Source organism: Felis catus, chromosome B2 (assembly GCF_018350175.1).
Source record: "Felis catus isolate Fca126 chromosome B2, F.catus_Fca126_mat1.0, whole genome shotgun sequence".
NCBI classification, from domain to species: domain Eukaryota; kingdom Metazoa; phylum Chordata; class Mammalia; order Carnivora; family Felidae; genus Felis; species Felis catus.
The window spans coordinates 63795034-63819417 of NC_058372.1; the positions used below are offsets into that span (position 1 = coordinate 63795034).

Below are 24384 nucleotides of genomic sequence, written 5' to 3' on the forward strand. Positions count from 1 at the left end.
CCCCTAGAGCCCATGTTTTTAATGTTGCTTCAAAGCTTGTGTCATAATACCCCTGCTGGAATCAGATTGGATAACAGCCATATTTTAGCAGCTGAAATTCCAGGGTAAAAGAGAATTGAATTGTGCTCTCTCTTTATTAAACATAGGTAAATAATCTAATTCAGTTTTGGTGATTTTGTATGTGCTTACCAGTCATAGTGATTAGAAAGACAAGCTGCTTCTCCACTCTTTTGATTGTGCCTTCCTTGAGAAATTAACTATCTTGTGAATTTATAGAATAATTCATTCCCAACATATTAGTGACAATCACTAATTGCTTTCTTCACCAAACATTTCATAATAGATAAAGGATTTTTGCATATTTCATTTATTCTTCACTTATTAACGGGAATAAGGTTACTCACATCATAGAATTGTTGGAAGGATTAAATTGAGTAAAAACACTGTCTCACACATAGTAAGGGTTCAGGAAATATTAACCATTGTTCTATGGAAGAATAGTACTAAGTACCAGTGCTCCACTGGATTGCAATGAATAGTGCCTTGAGAGTTGGGGTCTTCCCTAGGTCCTCCTGCTGATGAGCTGTGTGGCTTTATCCCTTTCCTAATTTTTGTTCTTCATTTGTAAAATGATTATAATGACATTCTTTTCAGACACTTATTGATTAAATTAAATTAGAAAATAAGGTGCTTATCACAGTGTCTGGCCCATAGGAACTTTTATTAAACCCTTATGTTATAGCCTAGGAATTGCCAGTATTTTCTCAATTACAAATAGTAAAAATTCTGCTGTTGAGAGAGGTGGTTCAAATACCATTTTAAAGGCACAGGTACAAACAGGCCCATAGGCATTTTGACTAAATGTGCTTATGTGCTTCTTACTCTGCCTTTCTTGAGGTTCATCAGTGTATCTTTAACCATTTACTGAAAGAAAACTAAGATACTAACTAACACTCATTTGTTGTGAATCAGTTACAGTTTCTAGATATCTCTTCCCTTTAAATGCCTTATGAACGATCATTGTTTGATCTTTATTTTATTTTATTTTTTTAAAATTTTTTTTCAACGTTTTTTATTTATTTTTGGGACAGAGAGAGACAGAGCATGAACGGGGGAGGGCCAGAGAGAGAGGGAGACACAGAATCGGAAACAGGCTCCAGGCTCTGAGCCATCAGCCCAGAGCCCGACGCGGGGCTCGAACTCCCGGACCGCGAGATCGTGACCTGGCTGAAGTCGGACGCTTAACCGACTGCGCCACCCAGGCGCCCCTGATCTTTATTTTAAAGTTTATTTATTTATTTTGAGAGAGTGCTCGAGAGTTGGGGAGGGGCAGAGAGAGAGGGAGAGAGGGAATCCCAAGCAGGCTGTGTACTGTCAGCACAGAGCCAGACTTGGGGCTCAAACCCATGAACTGTGAGATCATGCCATGAGTCAAAATCAAGAGTCAGACTCTTGACTGACCCAGGCACCCCGAATCACTGTTTATTCTTTTATCTCATTTTCCTTTTTTGGCGAGTTTGGGGCCCTTAAGTTTTAATATTATATCCTGTTTTATCCTTCTTGGAAATGCAGATTGTGTACATCATAGTAGCATTACATTTTACCTAGACTGGATTGGGTTAAATACACTAACTGGTCAGTTTGCTCTGTTATCAGGGATATCCTTAACATTTTTTTAAATGAGAAAATTATTATTGTATTTGTCTTTTTAAAAATCACATTATGTAATGGACTAAACATATTTTGTCATAATTTTATTTATTTTTAATGTTTATTTTATTTTTGAGAGAGAGAGAGAGAGAGACAGAGCGTGAGCAGACAAAGGGCAGGGAGAGAGGGAGACACGGAATCTGAAGCAGGCTTCAGGCTCTGAGTGGTCAGCACAGAGCCTGACTTGGAGCTTGAACTCACTGACTGTGAGGTCTTGACCTGAGCTGAAGTTGGACCCTTAACCAACTGAGCCACCCAAGCGCTCCTGTTTTGTGATAGTTTAAATAGGTGCCTGGGTAGCTCAGTTGGTTAAGCGTCTGACTTCAGCTCAGGTTATGATCTCACAGTTTGTGGATTTGAGCCTCACATCGGGCTCTATGCTGACAGCTCAGAGCCTGGAGCCTGCTTCAGATTCCGTGTCTCCCTCTCTCTCTGCCCCTTCTCTGCTTGCGCTCAGTCTCTCTTTCTCTCATAAAGAAAGATTTAAAAAATTTTTTTTAAATTATTTTTTCCCTTTTTGCCTCACGTTTACATGTTGTAATGTCTTCATCTGTGTGAAGATCTGTGATCTTGCTCAAAGTTCAACATTATGGTTGGTATTAGGAAGCCTAATCTCTAAGATGGAGTGAGAATTTATTGAAAAAAAGTCTCATTTGTTTAAAACAAACTGAAATTTCGAAGAAGTTCTAAATACTTTCACCTCTGTCTTAAATTTCTTAAAACATGTTGTATTATCAACATGTAATCTCAATGAGAGTATGTAGTTGCTGTGTTTACTTTTATATTTCAGTATCACTGGATATTGTCATTTTTGAATCCTTCCTTAAATAATTACTGAAACGAATAAAATAAAAATGTGTTAACAGCTGACATTTCCTTAAAAGTGAACTTATCAAAACTTTGGTCTATGTTTTAGAAAGAAAAGGAAAAAAAAAAGGAAGAGAAAAAGAAAGAAAAGGAACCAGAAAAGCCTGCAAAACCTCTTACAACTGAAAAGGTAAAATTCCTTTAAAAAAAAACCTATTAAGATAACCATCCTATTTTTGTATTCTTATGTGAATGTCTTTGGGATATTTACAGTATGTGAATTATCATTCTGTCAGTAAGTATGTTTTGAATGAATATGTGTGCTAAGCATGTCCTTCTAGATTGTCCTATATAAGTTTTAGTTATATATGTACGAGTATAGATCATGTGAGGTCCTCAAGGTCATTCTCTATTAATGACATAAAGAATGGTGTTTTTAGTTTTCATGCACAGACTTCAGTGAAAGTTTAGAGAATGAAGAGTTCATACCTGAAGGGGCCTTCAGAAAAGACTCCATTCATAGGGGTAAGCATTTGAGGTAGATTTTGAATTGTAGGTAGAATTAAAGTGGAAGGCAAGAATATATCATTTGGAGAGAACACCTGAGGACAAGCATAGAAAATGAAAATAGACAAAATATATTTAGAAAAAATGTAGTGGAGTTTGAAGAAAGATGATGTTTATGTAAAGAAAGTAGTGAAAAATAAGACCAGTATGGTAGGTTGAGCTCAAATTGTAGAAGACTTTAAAGTCTAGGTTGATTATTTCTTAGAGGAAAGGCTGTGGGCATCATTTCCAAGTTTGTAAAGCGGAGATAAACCTAATTCAGAACGGTTCTTTTGGAACATTATTTTGGCAGCCGTGTACAAGATAGATGTGACTAGGCAAGCTAGAGGTAAAGAGAACATTAGCTTTTTATTATTACTTTTTTTTTTTTTTTTTTTTTTTGGAGAGAGAACATGCATGCTTGCGTGCATGCAAGTAGTGGAGGAACAGAGGGAGAGAGAATCTTAAGCAGGCTTCGTGCCCATTGCGGAGCCCAACTTGGGGGTTGATCTCATGATCTAAGCTGATACCAAGAATTGGATGCTTAACTGACTTAGCTGACTTAACTGACTTAGCTGATACCAAGAATTGGATGCTTAACATCCAGGCACCCCAGAACATTAGCTTTTTTTTTTTTTTTTAATTTTTTAAATCTTTTTTATTTTAGAGAAAGAGAGAATGTGAGCAGGGAAGGAACAGAGAGAGAGGGAGACACAGAATCCCAAGCAGGGTCCAGTCTCTGAGCTGTCAGCATAGAGTCTGACATGGGACTCAAACTCACGAACTGTGAGTTCATGACCTGAGCCGAAGTCTGAAGCTTAACTGACAGAGCCACCCAGGTGCCCCCAGAGCATTATCTTTTTAAAAGGCATTGGTTACATAATTATGGTAGCTTGACTTTGAATGTGTTTGATCATGAAAATATGGAAGCATGGTAAAGGAGTTGTCAGTAAAGGGAACATCCTTGATAGTAGTTGAAATTTTAAAAATTGACCTAATGCATGCATAAATTACATATATAAGATGCATGCATTTAAAGCATACAATGCAGATATATACTGGTTCTTTCTCTGCTATTTATTTATTTATTTATTTATTTATAATTTTATTTATTTTTGAGAGAGAGTGTTTGTGTATGAGGGAGAGAGAGAATCACAAGCAGGCTCCGCGCTGTCAGCATGGAACCAAATGTGATGCTCAAACCCGTGGACCTCAAGATTATGACCTGAACCAAAATCAAAGAGTTGGTTGCTTAACTGACTAAGCCACCCAGGCGCCCCTCATTTATTAAAGCAATCTCTACCTTCAAAGAGTTGCAAACATGACTTTAGCACTTAAAATGTACCAAGTATCCCAAGACTCTTCAGTCCTTCATATAGCAAACTCTTCACTATCTAACCCCTTCCCAGAGGTCTCCATTCTTTATACCAGTTAAGACTTGTCCATTGTTGCCTAAACATACTTTCCATTTCTGTTCACTAAGTTTCTCTGCCAAGAATGTCCTTTCCTTTCCCCACCTTTTACCTAAAGTTTACTCATTCTACCTTTTCCATGAAGCTCCTCCAAATATCTCAACTAGACAGCATTTTTTCCTTCCTCAAAATACTGGCAACATTGTCATACATTTGATTTTATTACTTCCTATTTATATTATTGTTTAATCGTATTTTCAGATAACTTTTCTTATCTAGCACAGATGCATAGATGTTTCTTGAGATTATGCAATCTTCAGGTGGGGACCAAGTCTTATGTTTCTTTGTTTTTTAACAGTTCTTGTGTGTAGTAGATATTTAGGATAAATATATGTACATTGATTCATTGATGTTTTTCATCTTTTAGTGTCTTGATTGCAAGGTCATGCAGAACAGCTAATAAACTGCAGCTTATTACTAAAATTAATTTATTAAATACTAAGATTGTAAGAACTTTGCTAAATGGAATTCTTTGCAATATTTATTTGGAATACTTTTCAGTTAAAGTTAATTTTTTTAATATCACTTTGTTTTAATGATAGTTTAATAAATTAAAATCTTACCTTTCATCAAATTAAGTTTAGATGTTAAATATTACATTTTTTTGAAAGTTGTAATTAAGTTGGTAATTATAACTTGGTTACTTAAGTAGCTTTAATTCTCCTCTGGTAACTTTCTCTATAGCATGCATCAGTAAGCCCTAAGTGAAATGTCTTACAATTTCCTGTTTCATTAGAAAGGAATTTTAAAGTCACTAGTAGATGTTATCTTTTGTTTCCAGAAATTGGAAATATCAAAATAGTTTTTGTGATACTTGACAAGATATATCTACTTTTAAAATATCATATATTTATTTTCTCTCTTAAAAAAAAAACCTTACCATTGAAATATAGTGAGCATTTTGATGTAGTAAACTTACATGTTTCATAGGCTTGTTTGTAAATATTTGCCTTCTATTGCTTCCTGTGAAAAACGGTCACAGCAGTTACCTAAGAACTGAGTCTGTGGGTTGGGAGCTTGAGAAGAGCAGTTCAGAGTGTGTGAACAGTGAGAATCTAGGGTGATTCCTATATTATTTCCTTTTGATACTTAGGTTTTATTAAACTCAGTTCACACATCTTCTGTTATTCTTACTCAACCTACATTAGGACTTCTGCTATTGATGGGAGCCTTGCTGAAAGAATAATCACGTAGAGGGAAACACTTTAGTTCCTATCAAAATTTTGCAGTTAAGATAATGCAGAGTGTATAGGAAGGAAGATATATTTTGTTTTTTAATGTTTATTTTTTTGAGTGAGTGCAAACAGGGGAGGACACAGGAAGAAAAGGGGACAGAGTATCTGAAGCGGGCTCTGTGCTGACAGCAGAGAGCCCGATGTGGATCATAAACTCATGAATTGTGAGATCATAACCTGAGCTGAAGCTGGGCGCTGAATCAACTGAGCCACCCAGGTGCCCCAAGGGAGATACATTTAGAAGTGTTACTATTTGGAAGGGTGTCTGAGTGCTCAGTCAGTTAAGCCTCTGACTCTTGGTTTCAGCTCAGGTCATGATCTCACAGTTCATGAGTTTGAGCCCCATGGCAAACTTGGGGTTTGCCTCCTCTGCTCCTGTGCTCTCTGTCTCTCTCTTTTTCTGTCTCTCTCAAAATAAATAAATGAAACTTAAAAAAAAAGAAACCAGTGTAACAGTGAGGGAACTGAAAGGAAAATAGTACAAATAAAGAAGCTTTATAGCATCTAAGCATTTTCATATGTATATTTTCATATGTAATATGCATTTTTCTTTATATTCTCTGTGAACTGATATTTTAAGCAGGCATATATAATCTGCAGAGGAGAAATTAGTAGTAATATTGATGAAAGTAATAGCAATAGTAGAATAAAATTATCAATATAAAGTAATAGTTGGCTTTATTAACTATCTCCTATATTCCAGGAACTTACAGGTGTACAATTTATGTGTACAGTGTGTGTGTAAAGTGACCACCCATGTATTCATGGTGTAAATCAGGAAGTAGGTCATGGCCAGCACCCCAGAAACTGCCCCACTCAATACCATTCCCAATAAAAAAAAAACTTCCCTTCTCCACAGAAGTGGTAATTTCTTTGCATTTTAGAAATAGTTTTTTACCTTCTCTGCATGTATTTCTAAATAGTGTGGTTTTTTATTTTTTAAACATATGAATGAAGTGATATCACAAATATTCTTTTGTATTTTCCTTTTTTTAGTTAGCATTTTATTTATAAGGGTCAGTCATATTGTATTTAGTTACAGTTTGTTCAGTTAATTGTTTTAGTATTTATATATATATTTATATATATAAGTGTTTATATATTATTTATATATATAAAGTATTTATATAAAGTATATAAAGTATATATACTTATACTTTATATATAAATACTTTATAAAGTATATAAAGTATTTATATATATAATATATATAAATACTAAAACAACTGAACTGAATAAATATATATATTCCTTGTTTTATTTATCCATTCCACTGTTGATAAATATTTGGATTATATCCAGGCTTTAGCTGTTACAAATAGTGCTGCTGTGAACACTTTTGTACTTGGATCCAAGCATGCATTTCTTTAGGATATTCTTAGGAATACAATTGTTGGGTCGTGACCTATCTTGAACTTTTCTATAGGATTAAATGGTTTTTCAAATTGTATACCAAATGTTTTCTGGTCTTGCCACACTTTTTTTTTTTTTTTGAAATTTTATTTATTATTGAGAGACAGAGACAGAGTATGAGGTTGGGAGGGGCAGAGAGGGAGACACAGAATCTGAAGCAGGCTCCAGGCTCTGAGCTATCAGCACAGAACCCAGCGTGGGGCTCGAGCCCACAAACTCTGAGATCATGACCTGAGCTGAAGCTGGACGGTTAACCGACTGAGCCACCCAGGTGCCCAGCACATTGTTTACAATGTGTGGTGTTTTCAGAGATTTTACAGTTTGCAGTCTGGTGAGAATGTAATCATCTCCCATTGTATTTTTAATGTCAGTTTCCTTCATTACTAATTAGGTCAAGTGCCTTTTTCATATGTTAATTACCTTGTTTGGATTTCCTCTTTTGTTGGGAGCTCTGGTTCAGATCTTTTGCCTATTTTTCAGTTGGATTGCTTACTTTTTTCTCATTCATTTGTACCAGTCTGTGTGTATGTATCACATGTAGAGGATACTCATCTTTTTCCAGTTATATGTTTGTAAATATCTTATCTTTGTAACTTTACGGTGGCTGGTTGTATTGCTCTTTTTGTTTCCAGTATTTGAATCAGTGCTAGAGAGCATCCTTGTCTTATTTCTGACATCAAAGGGAAAGCTTTTCACCTGTGTGTTAACTTTATTTCTCACAAAAAACTAGTTATTGTTGGTGGTCCCATTTTATAAATGGAAGAGCCGAGACTCAGAATAGGATTTGCTTAATGTTACCTAGTTTATTTGGAGAATTATTGAGTCTCATTTGGAAAAAGGATTTTACTTCTTTTTTTAAGGCAGCACATATTAAACTTCATTTCCTATCTCTTCCTGTGTTTAAAAGAATGAGGCTTGGTAGTTATTTATTCTAGAATACTTTTTCTAAATGCAGTTGACAAGTTATTAACGTTATTAATATGATCTTGACACATAACAGTGGTAATAAATAAATGGTTACTTAAAAATAAGTTAATTTGGGGGTTAAAAGGAATCTTTGTACTCTAGTCCAATCCCTTATTTTATAAAGAAATAAACTAAGTCCTAGGAGGACCCAAGTCACCAAGAAGTAATTTAATCAGTGTGAACAGTTGTTGACAGCTCAGAGATTTGAATGAGGTCTTCTGACTTTAGTCCCAAGCCATGTGTGTGTTTTCTAATTTGACATATATGTCTTCAGGTTCCTTTCTTGTTGTAATTTTTAGTTATGTACGTCTTACATTGTTTACAATGAACTGTCCAGGGGTCCCTAAAAAAGAACTGTGTGTTTGTATATAACCTCATCTCATGTTATCCTGACTAGTGAATTAATAACTTTTATTGATTTGTCAGTTCTAGTAGGGACTTCTTTAAATAAACTTGTTTTCTCTTTCTCTTTCTCTTTCTCTTTCTCTTTCTCTTTCTCTTTCTCTTTCTATTTCATTCTATTTCTTTTGTTTAAATTGTATTTTGTACTTATTTAAATCTCACTGAGGTTTACACTTTTTGTGGTGTGAGTATCCATTACTAACAGGGTCAGCTGAAGCCAGGTTTGCTTTCTTTTCTAAGAGTAGAAAGGTAAAACCTAAAAATTTAATGAATCAGGTGATTAATATGGTAGATGCTTTTGACATTTAAATAAGATATCATTTGTGGTTTAGATATTCTGCTAGAAAAATGTGTATCAATTTGACTCTTTCTAAAATAATTATCATACATTTGACATTTCTTTTTCTTTTAAAATGTTTATTTTGCGAAAGCGAGCGAGCAAGAGTGGGGGAGTGGCAGAGAGAGAGAGAGAGAGAAAGAAAGAGAATCCCGAGCAGGCTCCACACTGCTAGCACAGAGCCTGACGTAGGGCATAATCTGACGACTGGAAACTCAGGACCTGAGTTGGATGCTTAACCACCTGAGCCATCCAGGCACCCCACATCCGACATAGCTAATTCATTTAGCTTAAATTTATCTACTAGGCTCTCTTCCAAGTAGCAAATATGTTCATGTAGATGAGAAGTAGTCTTACAGTATAGAAATGTATATGGGTTCTCCTTCAGTTTAAATAATCAGATCTTAATTTCTTTTTTGCAAGGTTCTAAGTTTTATAGTTTCTCTTTTTTAAAAGATTTTCATGACAAAATACGGAAAATGGACAAATAGTCAATTCCGTGGTGGTGGTGGTGGTGGTGTGGTGGTGGTGGTGGTGGGGTTAACCCCTTTTAACTTAACTGCTAGTATGCTTCTGGTTTTATTGCTAATTATTACACCCATCATATGGGTTATTATGGGTCAGATTCTGAAACTTCTGAATTGAATGGTAAAAAATCTTTAATGTAGAATGAGCAAACTTTTCTGTAAAAAACCAGATAGTAAATATTTTAGGCTGTGGACTCTAAGCTATCTTTCACAACTACTCAATTCTTTCTTTGTAACACAAAAGCAGTAAATGAGTACTTACAGAAATACTCAGCTGAATTTGTTAGAACCTTCCCTCTCTGCCTCACCAACAACTGAGAATTAGTTGCAGTAGAAGAAGCAGAGTCAGGAAGAGAGCCAGATTCAAGTCCTTGGTCTATGGTTAGCTGTCTCCTTGGCAAAGTTAGTTAAGTACAGAAACTCCTGTTCTTTACTTATTAATGACAGGGTTTCCTAAATGATCTCTAGAGGTATTCTTGGTAATAATAGCTTTAAATTTAGAATTATTCCATCTACGGAACACAGGACAGATTCCTAAAATCATTTGAAAATACCCTTAAAGATGTTTTTCAGTATTCTGCAGGGCTGGTCTTCAGTCAATGAGTTCTCCGTATTATTTCAGACTAGTTTTTCACCTACCATAGTTCTGATCTCTTAATCAGTTGTTTTACTGTTAAAACACAAAATCTAGGGGTCCCTGGGTGGCTCTGTCAGTTAAGCATCTGACTCCTGCTCGGGTCATAATCTCGCAGTTCGTGAGTTTGAGCCTTGCGTCGGGCTCTGTGCTGTCAGCAACCTGGAGCCTGCTTCAGATTTTGTCTCCCTCTCTCTCTCTGCCCCTCCCCTGCTCACACTCTGTCTTTCTGTCTCTCTCAAAAATAAATAAACATTAAAAATAACCCCACAAAATATACTTCAGGAGGAAAGGTAGTTATTCCTAATGCAAGTTACTTTTGTATTTATATAGAATGTACATATCACATATGTACATAAAATTTGGAAAAAATGGTTTACTTTAAGGTATTTAGGTATTATTTGTTTGAATATTTATCTAAGTGTTAATTGCACCATTGTTTTTCTTAAGTTCTTTTTTCAATTCCAGTTAGTTAACATATAGTGTAATATTAGTTTCAGGGGTACAATAGACAAATGCCAGATGATTGCACCATTGTTTTTATATACAGTGGATATATTAACAATAATTCAGATAGTTTTTTCAAAGAGAAGATATTAATATTTTCATGGATTTTCTTTAAGTTCCTCTCTGAGGTCATTATAAGGAGAGTTAGGACACAATTATATACCTATCTTGGAATATTTTTATGTTTTTATGAACTTCAAATTCTCTTAATGTTCAGTTTTATTTCTTTTTTTTTTTTTTTTAGTTTAAATCTTAGTTAACATATAGTGCAATAATGGTTTGAGTAGAATTCAGTGATTCATCACATACAATACCCAGTGCTCATCACAAGTGCCCTCCTTAATATCTATCACCCATCTAACTCATCTCTTATCCACCTTGCTCCATCAATATTCAGTTTGTTCTCTATCGTTGAGAGTCTCTTGTGGTTTGTTTCATGTATTTTGTTTCTTAAATTTCACATATGAGTGAAATCATATGGTATTTGCCTTTCTCTGTTTTCGCTTAGCGTAATATATTTTAGCTCCATGCACATCATTGCAAATGACAAGATTTCATTCTTTCTGGTGGCTGAGTAATATTCCATTGTATAATGTATGAGCTCTTCTTTATCCATTCATCAGTCAGTGGACATTTCAGCACTTTCCATAGTTTGGCTATTGTTGGGTGTTTTGCTGTAAACACTGACGTGCATGTAACTCCGAATCTGTATTTTTTTTATCCTTTGGGTAAATACCTAATAGTGCAGTTGCTGGATCACAGGGTAGTTCTATTTTTAGTTTCTTGAGGAGCCTCCATACTGTTTTCTACAGTGGCTGTGTTCCAGTTTGTATTCCCACCGACAATGCAAGGGAGTTCCTCTTTATCCACATCCTTGCCAACACCTGCTGTTTCTTGTTTTGTTTAATTTTAGACTTTCTGACTGGTGTGAGGTAGTATCTCATCCTAGTTTTGATTTGTATTTCCCTGATGATAAGGGATGTTGAGCATCTTTTCAAGTGTCTGTTAGACAGCTGGATGTCTTCTCTAGAAAAGGGACTGTTCATATCTGCTGCCCATCTATTTACTAAGTTACTTGTTTTTTTGTGGTTGAGTTTAATAAGTTCTTCATAGGTTTTAGATATATATTAACCCTTTATCAGAAATGTCATTTGCAAATACCTTCTCCCATTCTGTAGGCTGTCTTTTAGTTTTGTTGATTGTTTCCTTCCCTGTGCAGAGCTTTTGATCTTGATGAAATCCCAGTAGTTTCTGTTTGCTTTTGTATCCCTTGCCTTTAGCAACATGTCTAGTAAGAAGTTGCACTGCCTGAGGCCAGAGAGGTTTTTGCCTGTGTTCTCCTCTAGGATTTTGATGGTGTCCTGTCTCACATTTAGGTCTTTCATTCATTTTGAATTTATTTTTGTGTATGGTGTAAGAAAATGGTCCCGTTTCATTCTTCTGCATGTCTCTGTCCAGTTTTCCCAACACCCTTTGTTGAACAGACTGTCTTTTTTCCATTGGATATTCTTTCTTGCTTTGTCAAAGATTAGTTGACTGTATAGTTGTGGGTCCATTTCTGGGTTCTCTATTCTGTTCTATTGATCTCTGTGTCTGTTTTTGTGCCAGTACCATACTGTCTTGATCTCTACAGCTTTGTAATATAGCTTGAAATCCAGAATCACGATGCCTCCAGTGTTTTCATTTTCAGGATTGCTTTGGCTATTCAGTGTCTTTTGTGGTTCCATACAAATTTTAGGATTGTTTTTTCTAGCTCTGCGAAAAATGCTGGTGGTATTTTGATAGGGATTGCATTAAATGTGTAGATTGCTTTGGGTAGCATAGACATTTTAACAATGTTCTTCCAGTCCTTGACCATGGAATGTTTTTCCATTTCTTTGTGTCCTCTTTAATTTCTTACATCATTGTTTTATAGTTTTCAGAGTATGGATCTTTTATCTGTTTAGTTTTATTCCTAGGTGTCTTACTGTTTTTGGTGCAGTTTAAATGGGATCGATTACTTTATTTCTTTTTCTGCTCTTTGTTATTGGTGTATAGAAATGCAACACATTTCTGCACATTGATTTTATATCCTGTGACTTTTCTGAATTCATGTATTAGTTCTAGCAATTTTTTGGCAGAGTCTTTCAGGTTTTCTACATAGAGTGTCATGTCATCTGCAAATAGTGAAAGTTTGACTTCTTCCTTGACAATTTGGATGGCTTTTATTTCTTTTTGTTTGATTGCTGAGGCTAAGACTTCCACTTCTGTGTTAAATAGTAATGGTGAGAGTGGACACCCTTGTGTTGTTCCTGACCATGTGGGAAAGGCTCTCAGTTTTTCCCCATTGAGAATGATATTAGTTGTGGGTCTTTCATATATGGCCTTTATGATGCTGAGGTATGTTCCATGTATCCCTACTTTGTTGAGAATTTTTATCCAGAATGGATGCTGTATTTTGTAATATGCTTTTCCTGCATCTATTGAGGGGATCATATGGTTCTTATCCTTTCTTTATTAATGTGGTGTATCACACTGATTGATTTGTGAATATAGAACCAGATCCACAGCCCAGAAATAAATCTCACTTGATCATGATGAATAATTCTTTTGAGGTACTGCTGGGTTTGATTTGCTAGTATCTTGTTGAGAAATTTTGCATCCATGTTCATCAGGAATGTTGGTCTGTAATTCTCCTTTTTAGCGGGGTCTTTGGTTTTGAAATCAAGGTATGCTGGTTTTGTAGAATGAGTTTGGAAGTTTTCTTCTATTTCTGTTTTGGAACAGTTTGAGAAGAATAGGCATTAAGTCTTCTTTAAATGTCTAGTAGAATTACCCTGGAAATCATCTGGCCCAGGACTCTTGATTTTTGGGAGATATTTGATTACTGATTAATTTTTTTTGCTGGTTATGGGTCCTTTATTAAAATTACTTTATTTTTATTTTATGTATTAATTTATCTAATTTTTATTGGAGAGTACAAGTTGGGGAGAAGGGAAGAGGGAGTGGGCAGAGAGAATTAGAGTGAGTCTTAAGGAGGCTCCACATGGGGCTTATTCCTATGACCCTGGAATCATGACCTGAGCTGAAATCAGGAGTCAGACACTCAACCCACTGACCCACTCAGGCACCACTATTTCTTTATTAAGTACAGTATTACCTATTCAGTAGAAAAAAAAATATGCAAACAAGCAAAACATTTAAATAATATGTAATTTCTCATAGACCCTCTATCTAAGGATGACTGTTGTAAACAACTTGTGTGATAATTTTTTTTTAACGTTCATTTATTTTTGAGAGAGAGAGCAAGAGCAAGCAGGGGAGGGGCAGAGAGAGGGGGGGACAGAGTATGGGAAGCGTGCTCACTGCTGACAGCAGAGAGCCTCACATGAGGCTTGAACTCATGAACCCCGAGATCATGACCTGAGCCGAAGTCAGACATTTAACTGACTGAGCCATCCTGGCACCCCCAATTTGTGTTACAGTTTTCTATGCTTGTGTGCATATTACTTACTGGTATATCCCTTGGTGGGGTACTTTAGTTTAAAAGAGATTATTGGCAATTGCATGTGGTCCCCAAAATATGTGTTATAATTTTTTTTAATGTCTTTTTATTTTTTTATTCTTTTAATTTACATCCAAGTTAGTATATAGTGCAACAATGATTTCAGGAGTAAATTCCTTAATGCCCCTTACCCATTTAGCCCATCCCCCCTCCCACAACTCCTCCAGTAACCCTCTGTTTGTTCTCCAGAACTCACGAACTGTGAGATCATGACCTGAGCCGAAGTTGACGCTTAACCAACTGAGCCACCCACGTGCCCCTTGAGTTTATTTTTGTGTATGGTGTAAGAAAGTGGTTCAGGTTCATTTTTCTGCATGTTGCTGTCCAGTTTCCCCAGCACCACTTGCTGAAGAGACTGTATTTATTCCATTGGATATTCTTTCCCGCTTTGTCAAAGATCACTCACGTTTGTGAGTCCATTTCTGGGTTCTCTATTCTGTTCCATTGATCTGAGTGTCTGCCAGTACCATACTGTCTTGATGATTACAACTTTTTAATACAGCTTAAAGTCTGGGATTGTGATGCCTCCTGCCTTGGTTTTCTTTTTCAAGATTGCTTTGGCTGTTCGGGGTCTTTTCTGGTTCCATACATATTTTAGGATTGTTTGTTCTAGCTCTGTGAAGAATGCTGGTGTTATTTTGATAGGGATTGCATTGAATGTGTAGATTGCTTTGGGTAGTATTGACATTTTAACAGTATTTGTTCTTCCTATCCAGGAGCGTGGAATCTTTTTCCATTTTTTTGTGTCTTCTTCAATTTCCTTCATAAACTTTCTATAGTTTTCAGCATATAGATTTTTCACCTCTTTGGTTAGGTTTATTCCTAAATATTTTATGTTTTTTGGTGCAATTGTAAATGGGATCGATTCCTTGATTTCTATTTCTGTCGCTTCATTGTTGGTGTATAGGAATGCAACCGATTTCTGTGCATTGATTTTATATCCTGCAACTTTGCTGAATTCATGGATCAGTTCTAGTAGGTTTTTGGTGGAATCCTTTGGGTTTTCCATATAAAGTATCATGTCATCTGTGAAGAGTGAAAGTTTGACCTCCACATGGCCAGTTTGGATGCCTTTTATTTCTTTGTGTTGTCTGATTGCTGAGGCTAAGACATCCGATACTGTGTTGCATAACAGTGGTGAGAGTGGACATCCCTGTCATGTTCCTGACTTTAGGGGGAAATCTCTCAGTTTTTCCCCATTGAGATGATATTAGCATTGGGTCTTTCATATATGACTTTAAATGATCTTGAGGTATGATCCTTCTATCCCTACTTTCTTGAGGGTTTTTATAAAGAAAGGATGTTGTATTTTTTCAAATGCTTTCTCTGCATCTATTGAGAGGATCATGTGGTTCTTGTCCTTTCTTTTATTGATGTGATGAATCACATTGATTGTTTTGTGGATATTGAACCAGGCTTGCATCCCAGGCATACATCCCACTTGGTCGTGTTGAATAATTTTTTTAATGTATTGATGAATCTGATTGGCTAATACCTTGTTGAGGATTTTTGCATCCATGTTCATCAGGGAAATTGGTCTATAGTTCTCCTTTTTAGTGGGGACTCTGTCTGGTTTTGGAATCAAGGTAATGCTGGCTTCATAGAAAGAGTTTGGAAGTTTTCCTTCCATTTCTATTTTTTGCAACAGCTTCAAGAGAATAGATGTTAACACTTCCTTAAATGGTAGAATTCCCCTGGAAAGCCATCTGGCCTTGGGCTCTTGTTTTTTGGGAGATTCTTGATTACTGATTTAATTTCTTTACTGATTATGGGTCTGTTCAAATTTTCTGTTTCTTCCTGTTTCAGTTTTGGTAGTTTATATGTTTCTAGGAATTTGTCCATTTCTTCCAGATTGCCCATTTATTGGCATATAATTGTTCATAATATTCTCTTATTATTTTTATTCCTGTTGTGTTGGTTGTGATCTCTCCTCTTTATTTGTGATTTTATTGGATCCTTTCCTTTTTCTTTTTGATCAAACTGGCTAGTGGTATATCAATTTTGTTAATTCTTTCAAAGAACCAACTCTTGGTTTCATTGATCTGTTCTGCTGGGTTTTTTGGGGTTTTTTTGTTTGTTTGTTTGTTTTGGTTTTGGTTTTGATAGCATTGATTTCTGCTCTAATCTTATTATTTTCTGTCTGCTGTTTTGGGGTTTTGTTTTGTTTTCTCCAGCTCTTTAAGGTGTAAGGTTAGGTTGTGTATCTGAGATCTTTCTTCCTTCTTTAGGAAGGCCTGGATTGCTATATACTTTCCTCTTATGACTGCCTTTGCTGTGTTCCAGAGGTTTTGGGCTGTGGTGTTATCATTTTCATTGGCTTCCATGCACTTTTTAATTTCCTCTTTAACTTCTTGGTCCAGTGTGTCATTCAAAATCATTGTTTCCTTGTTTATTTTCTGATTAGATGATCTGTCCATTGCTGCAAGGGGGGTGTTGAAGTCCCCTACTATTATGGTATTACTACCAATGAATTGATTTATGTTTGTTATCAACTGATTTATGTATTTGGGTGTTGCCACATTTGGAGCATAAATATTTACAATTGTTAAGTCTTCTTGGTGGATAGACCCCTTGATTATGATATAATGCCCTTCTTCATCTCTTGTTAGTCTTTATTTTGAAGTCTAGATTGTCTGATATAAGTATGGCTACTCTGGCTTTCTTTTGTTGACCCTTAGCATGATAGATGGTTCTCCATCCCCTTTCTTTCAATCTGAAGGTGTCTCTAGGTCTAAAGTGGGTCTCTTGTAAACAGCATATAGATGGATCTTGTTTTCTTATCCATTCTGCTACCCTGTGTCTTTTGATTGGAGCTTTTAGTCCATTGACAGAGTACTGAAAGACATGAATTTATTGCCATTATGTTGCTTGTAGAGTTGGAGTTGCTGGTGGTATTTCTGGTCCTTTCTAGTCTGTGTTGCTTTTGGTATGTATGTATGTATGTATGTATGTATGTATGTATGTATTTTCTTCCTTTTCTTTCTTTCATTCTCTTTCTTTCTTTTTCTTTCCCTTCTTCCTTCCTTCCTTCCTTCCTTCCTTCCTTCCTTCCTTCCTTCCTTCCTCCTTCCTTCCTTCCTTCCTTCCTTCCTTCCTTCCTTCCTTCTTCCTTTCCTTTCCTTTCCTTTCCTTTCCTTTCCTTTCCTTTCCTTTCCTTTCCTTTCCTTTCCTTTCCTTTCCTTTCCTTTCCTTTCCTTTCCTTTCCTTTCCTTTTCTTTTCTTTTCTTTCTTTCTTTCTTTCTTTCTTTCTTTCTTTCTTTCTTTCTTTCTTTCTTTCTTTCTTTCTTTCTTTCTTTCTTTCTTTCTTTCTTTCCCCTCCCTTCCCCTCCCCTCTCCTTTCCTCTTTTCTCCCCTCAGAGAGTCCCCCTTAAAATTTCTTGCAGGGCTGGTTTAGTGGTCACAAATTCCTTTACTTTTTGTTTGTCTGGGAAACTTTTAATCTCTCCTATTTTGAATGACAGCCTTGCTGGATAAAGAATTCTTGGCTGCATATTTTTCTGTTTCAGCAGATTGAATATATCCTGCCACCTCTTTCTGGCCTGCCAAATTTCTGTGGGTAGATCTGCTGCAAACCTGGTCTGACTTCCCTTATAGGTTAAGGACTTTTTTTCCTTTGCTGCTTTCATGATTCTTTCTTGCCTGAGTATTTTGTGAATTTGACTATGATATGCCTTGTTGATGGTTGGTTTTTGTTGAATCTACTGGGAGTCCTTTGTGCTTCCTGGATTTTGATGTCTGTGTCTTTCCCCAGTTTAGGAAAGTTTTCTGCTATGATTTACTCACATAGCCTTTCTACCCCTTTTTTTCTCTCTTCCTCTTCTGGGACCCCAATGATTCTGATGTTCCTTTTTAATGAGTCACTGATTTCTCTAATTCTTCAATCATGCTCTTTTACTTTGTCTCCCTTATTTTTTTCTGCTTCATTATTCTCCATAAGTTTGCCCTTTGTATCGCTCATTCGCTGCTCTGCCTCATCTTTCCTTGCTGCTGTGGCATCCATTAGAGATTGCAGCTCAGTTATAGCGTTTTTTATTTCATCCTGACTAGTTTTTACTTCTTTTATCTCTGCAGAAAGGGATTCTAATCTGTTTTCGACCCCAGCTAGTATTCTCATTATCATCATTCTAAATTCTTGTTTAGACATCTTCCTTATAGCTTGTTGGTTAAGTCCCTGGTTATCATTTCTCCCTGCTCTTTCTTTTGGGGTGAATTCCTTCGTTTTGTCATTTTGAAGGAAGAAAAGGAATTAATGAGGTAACAAAAATTTTTTTAATTAAAATTAAAAAGTCATAAACAGCATACACACAAAAAAAATCAAATAAAAGATTTATTAGAGAAAAAGGGGGGGAGGAAAATGTTTGAAAATTTGAAAAAATGAATACAATGAAATAGAATAAAATGAAATGATGGAAGTAAAATAGAATTTGAAAAATTTACAAAAATGTATAGTAGCCCGCATCGGGCTCTGGGCTGATGGCTCAGAGCCTGGAGCCTGTTTCCGATTCTGTGTCTCCCTCTCTCTCTGCCCCTCCCCCGTTCATGCTCTGTCTCTCTCTGTCCCAAAAATAAATAAACGTTGAAAAAAAAAATTAAAAAAAAAAACTTATAGTAGAAAAAAATTAAATTTTTTAAATAAAAATTGAAAGTAAAAATGAACTTTTTCTCTTTCTGTATTCAAGAAAAAGAAATGAGGGGCGCCTGGGTGGCTCAGTCGGTTAAGCGGCCGACTTCAGCTTGGGTCATGATCTCGCGGTCTGTGAGTTCGAGCCCCGCGTCGGGCTCTGTGCAGACAGCTCAGAGCCTGGAGCCTGTTTCAGATTCTGTGTCTCCCTCTCTCTGACCCTGCCCCGTTCATGCTCTGTCTCTCTCTGTCTCAAAAATAAATAAACGTTAAAAAAAAATTAAAAAGAAAAAGAAATGAAAAAGAACAAAAAAAGAAAATTGAATAGATGGACCAGCGAACAGACTGAAATACGATTGAAATTACATCGTTTTCCCCTAGAAGTCAAACTATGAAGCATTTGTAGTCCATAAACTAAGCAGGCATAAAGACTTGTGGTGTTCCTGCTAGGTTGGCCCAGTTGGGTGGGGCTTAGTGCAGCATCTCTGTTCTCCATTAGATGGCGCCACTTAGCTTACTGGGGTGAATTGTTGTGGTGCTTGTAGGTGTATATGTACCTGTGCAGGAGGGGTGAAAATGGCATTACCCAGCTACCTAGTCTCTAGTATTGCAACTCTGTTCTCCCCAGTCTGTAATCGCACACCTGTCCTTTGTCTCCGGCTTCCATCCACTCCCTGCTTTTATACTGTCTGTGACCAAGCCGTCAAGTTGCCAGGCAGCACCTCCCTCCTGAGTTTTATCCCAGATGCGGCTGTTTTTCCCGACCCCTTATGTCTGAGAGACTGCTACTTTGACCTGTTCTGCCCCTGTGGGAGGGTCTCACCGAGCAATGGCCGGGTGCTGGCAGCACCCAGGAACGTTCGTGGGACCATGCTGCTCCCTATGCCCAGAGACTGAGGCTGGGTGCCAGCCCACCCCAGAAAAAGTTCATGTGATCTTGTAGCAGCTGCGTTTCAGGGATTATGGAAAATCACAACACTCATCTGTCACCAGACTTCACCCTTAACGACCTTGTCCCAGCACCAGTGAATTTGGTTATTCTCTTGGGTCCCCTGGAGCCTTTGCCCATGGGGGTGCCACACAGCCTCTACTAAATGTCCCCCACCCGCCCCAGCAGGGAACCACCTTTCACTGTGTGGCCTGAGGACCCCTGGACTTCACTCAGCTCCTGGTATTTTGTCCTTCTCACCAGAGCACCGCCAGGTATGGAGCTGTGGAGTTTCAGACTCTGCGCTCCCCCGGTTTATAGAGTCTTAATGGAATGTAAACCCTCTCCTTTCTCCTTTCTCCCTTTTTAGTTCAGGCCCTGTGGCTGTTTCCACTTTTCCACTTTGTCTCCAGCTGCTTTTGGGGAGAGGTGCTTTTCCCATATTTCCCCTCCATCTCCGTCCTCTCTCTGCCTGCAAAAGCAGCTCCCTGCCCTCTGTGGCTTCTCTCTTCCCAAGTTCACCTCTCTGCACTGTGTACCTGCTGAATTCTGTAGTTCAGGTTGTGCAGATTGTTGTGTTAATCCTCAGATCAGCTTTCTAGGTGTGCAGGATGGTTTAGTGTTGGTCTGGCTGTATGTCTTGGATACGAGACACACAAAAAACTTCCATGCTCTTCCACCATCTTGGCTCCTCCTACCTATAATTTTTTTAATATCAGACTTAAAAAATATTTCTTGTGCAGATATTTGCCACTGGTTTCTTGAAAATCATGAAAGAAAAGTCTGTTCACACTGTTTGTCAATGTAGAATTAAAAAATCTCAGGAAGGAAAGTTCTCTAGAGAAGCAGTAATATGGGAAAGAGAAGGCTCCTGCTTTTGGTAATACTATCATTAAAAAGTTTATCTCAAGATATGAGAAGTATTTGACTCTTAAGAAGATGATACAGATGAATAGTTATTTTTTAAATTAGTTGGTAAAGGAACAAACCAGCAAAGTTGCTTCTTTGGACCACATCTTTTGTGTTAATAAAACTTAAAAATACATTTTTACTTGCTCAATAGAAGTGATTTAATCTTCCAATATATGCAAAAACTACAAGTGCAAATCTGTTTTACTTGAAATTTCAATACAGCTATGTAAAAGTAAGCAACAGTTGTAAATCAAATAAATTGTTTTAGTAAAACATTAAAGCTAAATTAAGTGGCTCATTGCCAGATGCTATATTGATAGGTTATGTTTTTAGCAATCTAACAGAGGCATTTACACAGCCACCAAGCTCTCAAATGTAATTTAGGCTAAATAAACCTTTAATGTGATACATGAGTGCATTTGAGAATAAGATATTTCCAATAATTAATGCTTTTATGGAAATCATGGATACATATGGTGTAGGTGAATAAGCATAGCAGATGTCTCACAAGGCATTATTATGAGTGGGTTTGGAAGATTCCCTTTATTTTCCACAGATCATTTTATTCCCTGCTTAAAGCTCAACATTAAAGAGTAGTTTGATGGTAATATTTTGTTTGTAGATTTAAAAAACAGTAATAGGTGCAGTATCACTATACATTAGGCTTAGGAAGCATTACAGTGCAGTTTCTACTGTAAGTTTTATTAAAGTATAGATTGCTAGTTGCTATTGACAACTTCCTATATTTCTTTAGCTATTAAGTACCTTTTTAAAAATTAATATTTTTTCATTGAAAAAGAAAAGATCACGGTGCTGTGCCTAAGTAAAAAGAAATCATATTTTCTGTGTAATAAATTTATAGTTACTATTCTTTAACCAAGAGACAGGGTAGATAAAAAACTTACTGGATTTTTAATAGCCTCTCCCTTCTTCTTCCCCATAGTATCCATACCATATATATTTTTAATAAGTTAAAAAACATGCATAAGGATAAAGAAGAAAATAATATCACCACACATCTGACTACTTAGAAAAAATTATCACTAATGTTTTGATGTTTATCCTTCCTGTTTCCCTTGGAATATATGTGTATCTACATAACATCATACTGTACATATTATTTTGTAATCTACTCTGTTCCTCTTTCATTTAACAGTGTCTTGTTAAATCTTGAATATCCTTTTTTCTTGACAAATACATTTTTTTAATCTTTAATAACATTTCATTGAACGGATACATCATAATTCCTTTGAGTACAGTAAGATTCTTTTAAAACTGTATCTCTTGGGTGCCTGAGTGGCTCAGTCGATATAGCGTCTGACTTCAGCTTAGGTCATGATCTCACAGTTCGTGGGTTCGAGCCCTGCGTCGGGCTCTGTGCTGACAGCTCAGAGCCTGGAGCCTGTTTCGGATTCTGTGTCTCCCTCTCTTTCTCTGCCCCTCCCCTGCTCATACTCTGTCTGTCTCTCTCAAAAATAAATAAACATTAAAAATATATATATTAAAAAAAATGTATCTCTTGAGTTGGGGCACCTGGGTGGCACAGTCTGTTAAGCATCTGACTTCAGCTCAGGTCATGATCTCATGGTTTGTGAGTTCAAGCCCCGTGTCAGGTTCTGTACTGACAGCTCGGAACCTGGAGCCCACCTTGGATTCTGTGTCTCCCTTTCTGTCTCCTCTTCCCCTGCCCATTGCTGTCTCTCTCCTTCAAAAATAAATATTAGAAAAGAATGTATCTCTATAGTAATGGAAATATGTATATATAATCAATGTACAACTATGTGATAACTTCTTAAGATCAATTTTTAAAACTGGAATTGCTAAATCAAGGAATATGGACTTGTAAAAAGTCTTTTGAAAAATATTAACAAACCCCTTGAAAACAAAGATGAAAGAATCTAGTCTTGGTTAGAAGACTTTAATTTGATTCTCATTTCTGCGATTTTCTAAATATCTGAACATTCTGAGCTCAGTTTCCTCAAAAATGTATCCATTAATTCAATGGACAGTTTATTTTATTTTATTAAAATTTTTTTTAATGTTTTTATTTATTTTTGAGAGACAGAGGCAAGACATGAACAGGGGAGGGACATAGAGAAACAGAGAGAGACAGAGAGACAGAATCCGAAGCAGGCTCGAGGCTCTGAGCTGTCAGCACAGAGCCTGATGTGGGGCTTGAACCCACAAGCTATGAAATCATTTCCTGAGCCAAAGTGGGACACTTAACCGACTGAGCCACCAGGCGTTCCAATTTACTGTGTGATTTTTAGTACCTACCACATACCAAACACTGTTTTAGGAACTGGAGATAAAGTGGTAAGTGGATGTCCTGTGTCTTATAGAATTGTCCTAACAATCCAGAATGTCTTTAGACATTGCTGGATGTCCCCTGAGGACAAATTGCTCCTCCTTTCAGAATCACTAATTCACATTCTGGATCCATGAAACTGGGTCTTGATGCCATTTGTCATCTTCTGGAATATTACTTTTGTAGTAGTTGTAATTATTTGTCTAGTACAAGATCTAAACTTGTAATGCCCTGGATATACTAGTGCATACTTTCTGTGGTATACTTTTTTTTTTTCAATTAAAAAATAATTGTATAAGTATATATTTCTTACTTAACTTGAAGATCATTTCTTTACATTCATTTTTTTTCTTCTTTACCTTATTTGTTTTTAAACATTCTTAGATTGCAAGCTTTTTTTTTTTTAATTTTTTTAATGTTTATTTATTTATGAGAGAGAGACAGAGCACAAGCAGGGGAGGGCAAAGGGAGAGGGAGACACAGAATCTGAAGTAGGCTCCAGGCTCCAAGCTGTCAGCACAGAGTCCACAGAGTCCAGTGTAGGGCTTGAACTCACAAACCATGAGATCTACCTGAGCCGAAGTTGGACGCTCAACCGACTGAGCCACCCAGGTCCCCCTTCTTTGCCTTATTTATTCCTTAATTCATCTGGCATTTGACTTAAAGCAGTATAGTCTGACTAGAAAGTAAAAAATATGCAATGATGAAGGGACAAGGTATTTCTCCACTCACATGGGAGGCATTCATGTACTAATTTTTAAAGGGTATCCACTTATAATATAGTAAAGGAACCCCTGGCGTTGGGGTTTCCAGCTTTCCCTGTTTTGTGGCCTGTCAAAAGATGGCTGTTCTATATTCACATCTCTTTTAGAGTTCATTCCTGCCTTGGTTTATGGCCTTCTCCTACCAGCCTGGCTCCCATTACTATTATTACTACTACTATTATTATATTTAATATTATTAGCTTGGATCTAGAGAAATAGATACTTTTTTCTGGTAGCAATGGTAAACATTCTTGAGGTATTACTCCAAAAATATCCTGAGTGGTTTTTATTTGTAGTTTACGAAAACAAGTCTCATCATTTCATAGTTCCTACATGGTATGAACATCTTTAGGATCTGATGAGGACATTGGTAACAGTGAATATTAATAACCTTATAGAGATGACTATGCAGTCTTTGTTTATTCCCTCTGTACCCAGTACTCTCCAGACCTTTCATCATTTGAAACTCTACGTTTTAGCGTGATAGGCTGTACAGCTTTGATCAAATATCATTAGAACCTTGAGGTGTGCACTGTATTTTATATCCTGTTTCTTCATTTCACCTGAATTCCTGTTCTCTGGGTGTGCCATCTGACTTCTTAATCCCACCCACAGTCAGCCCCTCTCTCTTGTAAAGCATGCCAGCCAAGTGGCAGTTCTGTTCTGGCTACTGTGATATTCTATGTGATTTATGTGTAAGGTTGATAAAAATAATCTTACAAGGGATTTGGGGTGACAGTTTGGTTACTTT

General features: G+C 36.6%; 1 protein-coding gene across 8 annotated transcripts in view; it reads left to right on the plus strand.

The window, feature by feature from the left end:
* The window catches only part of SMAP1 (small ArfGAP 1), a 279736-nt gene that overhangs the window by 191331 nt on the left and 64021 nt on the right, over positions 1–24384 (plus strand). For 7 of the 8 annotated variants that reach the window (XM_045057719.1, XM_045057720.1, XM_019830821.3 and 4 more), the window contains one exon: positions 2627–2707. The exons of the other annotated variant lie outside the window; for it this stretch is intronic. In XM_045057719.1, coding sequence (XP_044913654.1) covers positions 2627–2707 — 81 coding nt within the window. The remainder of the gene's footprint in view (positions 1–2626; positions 2708–24384) is intronic. 8 annotated transcript variants of the gene reach the window in all.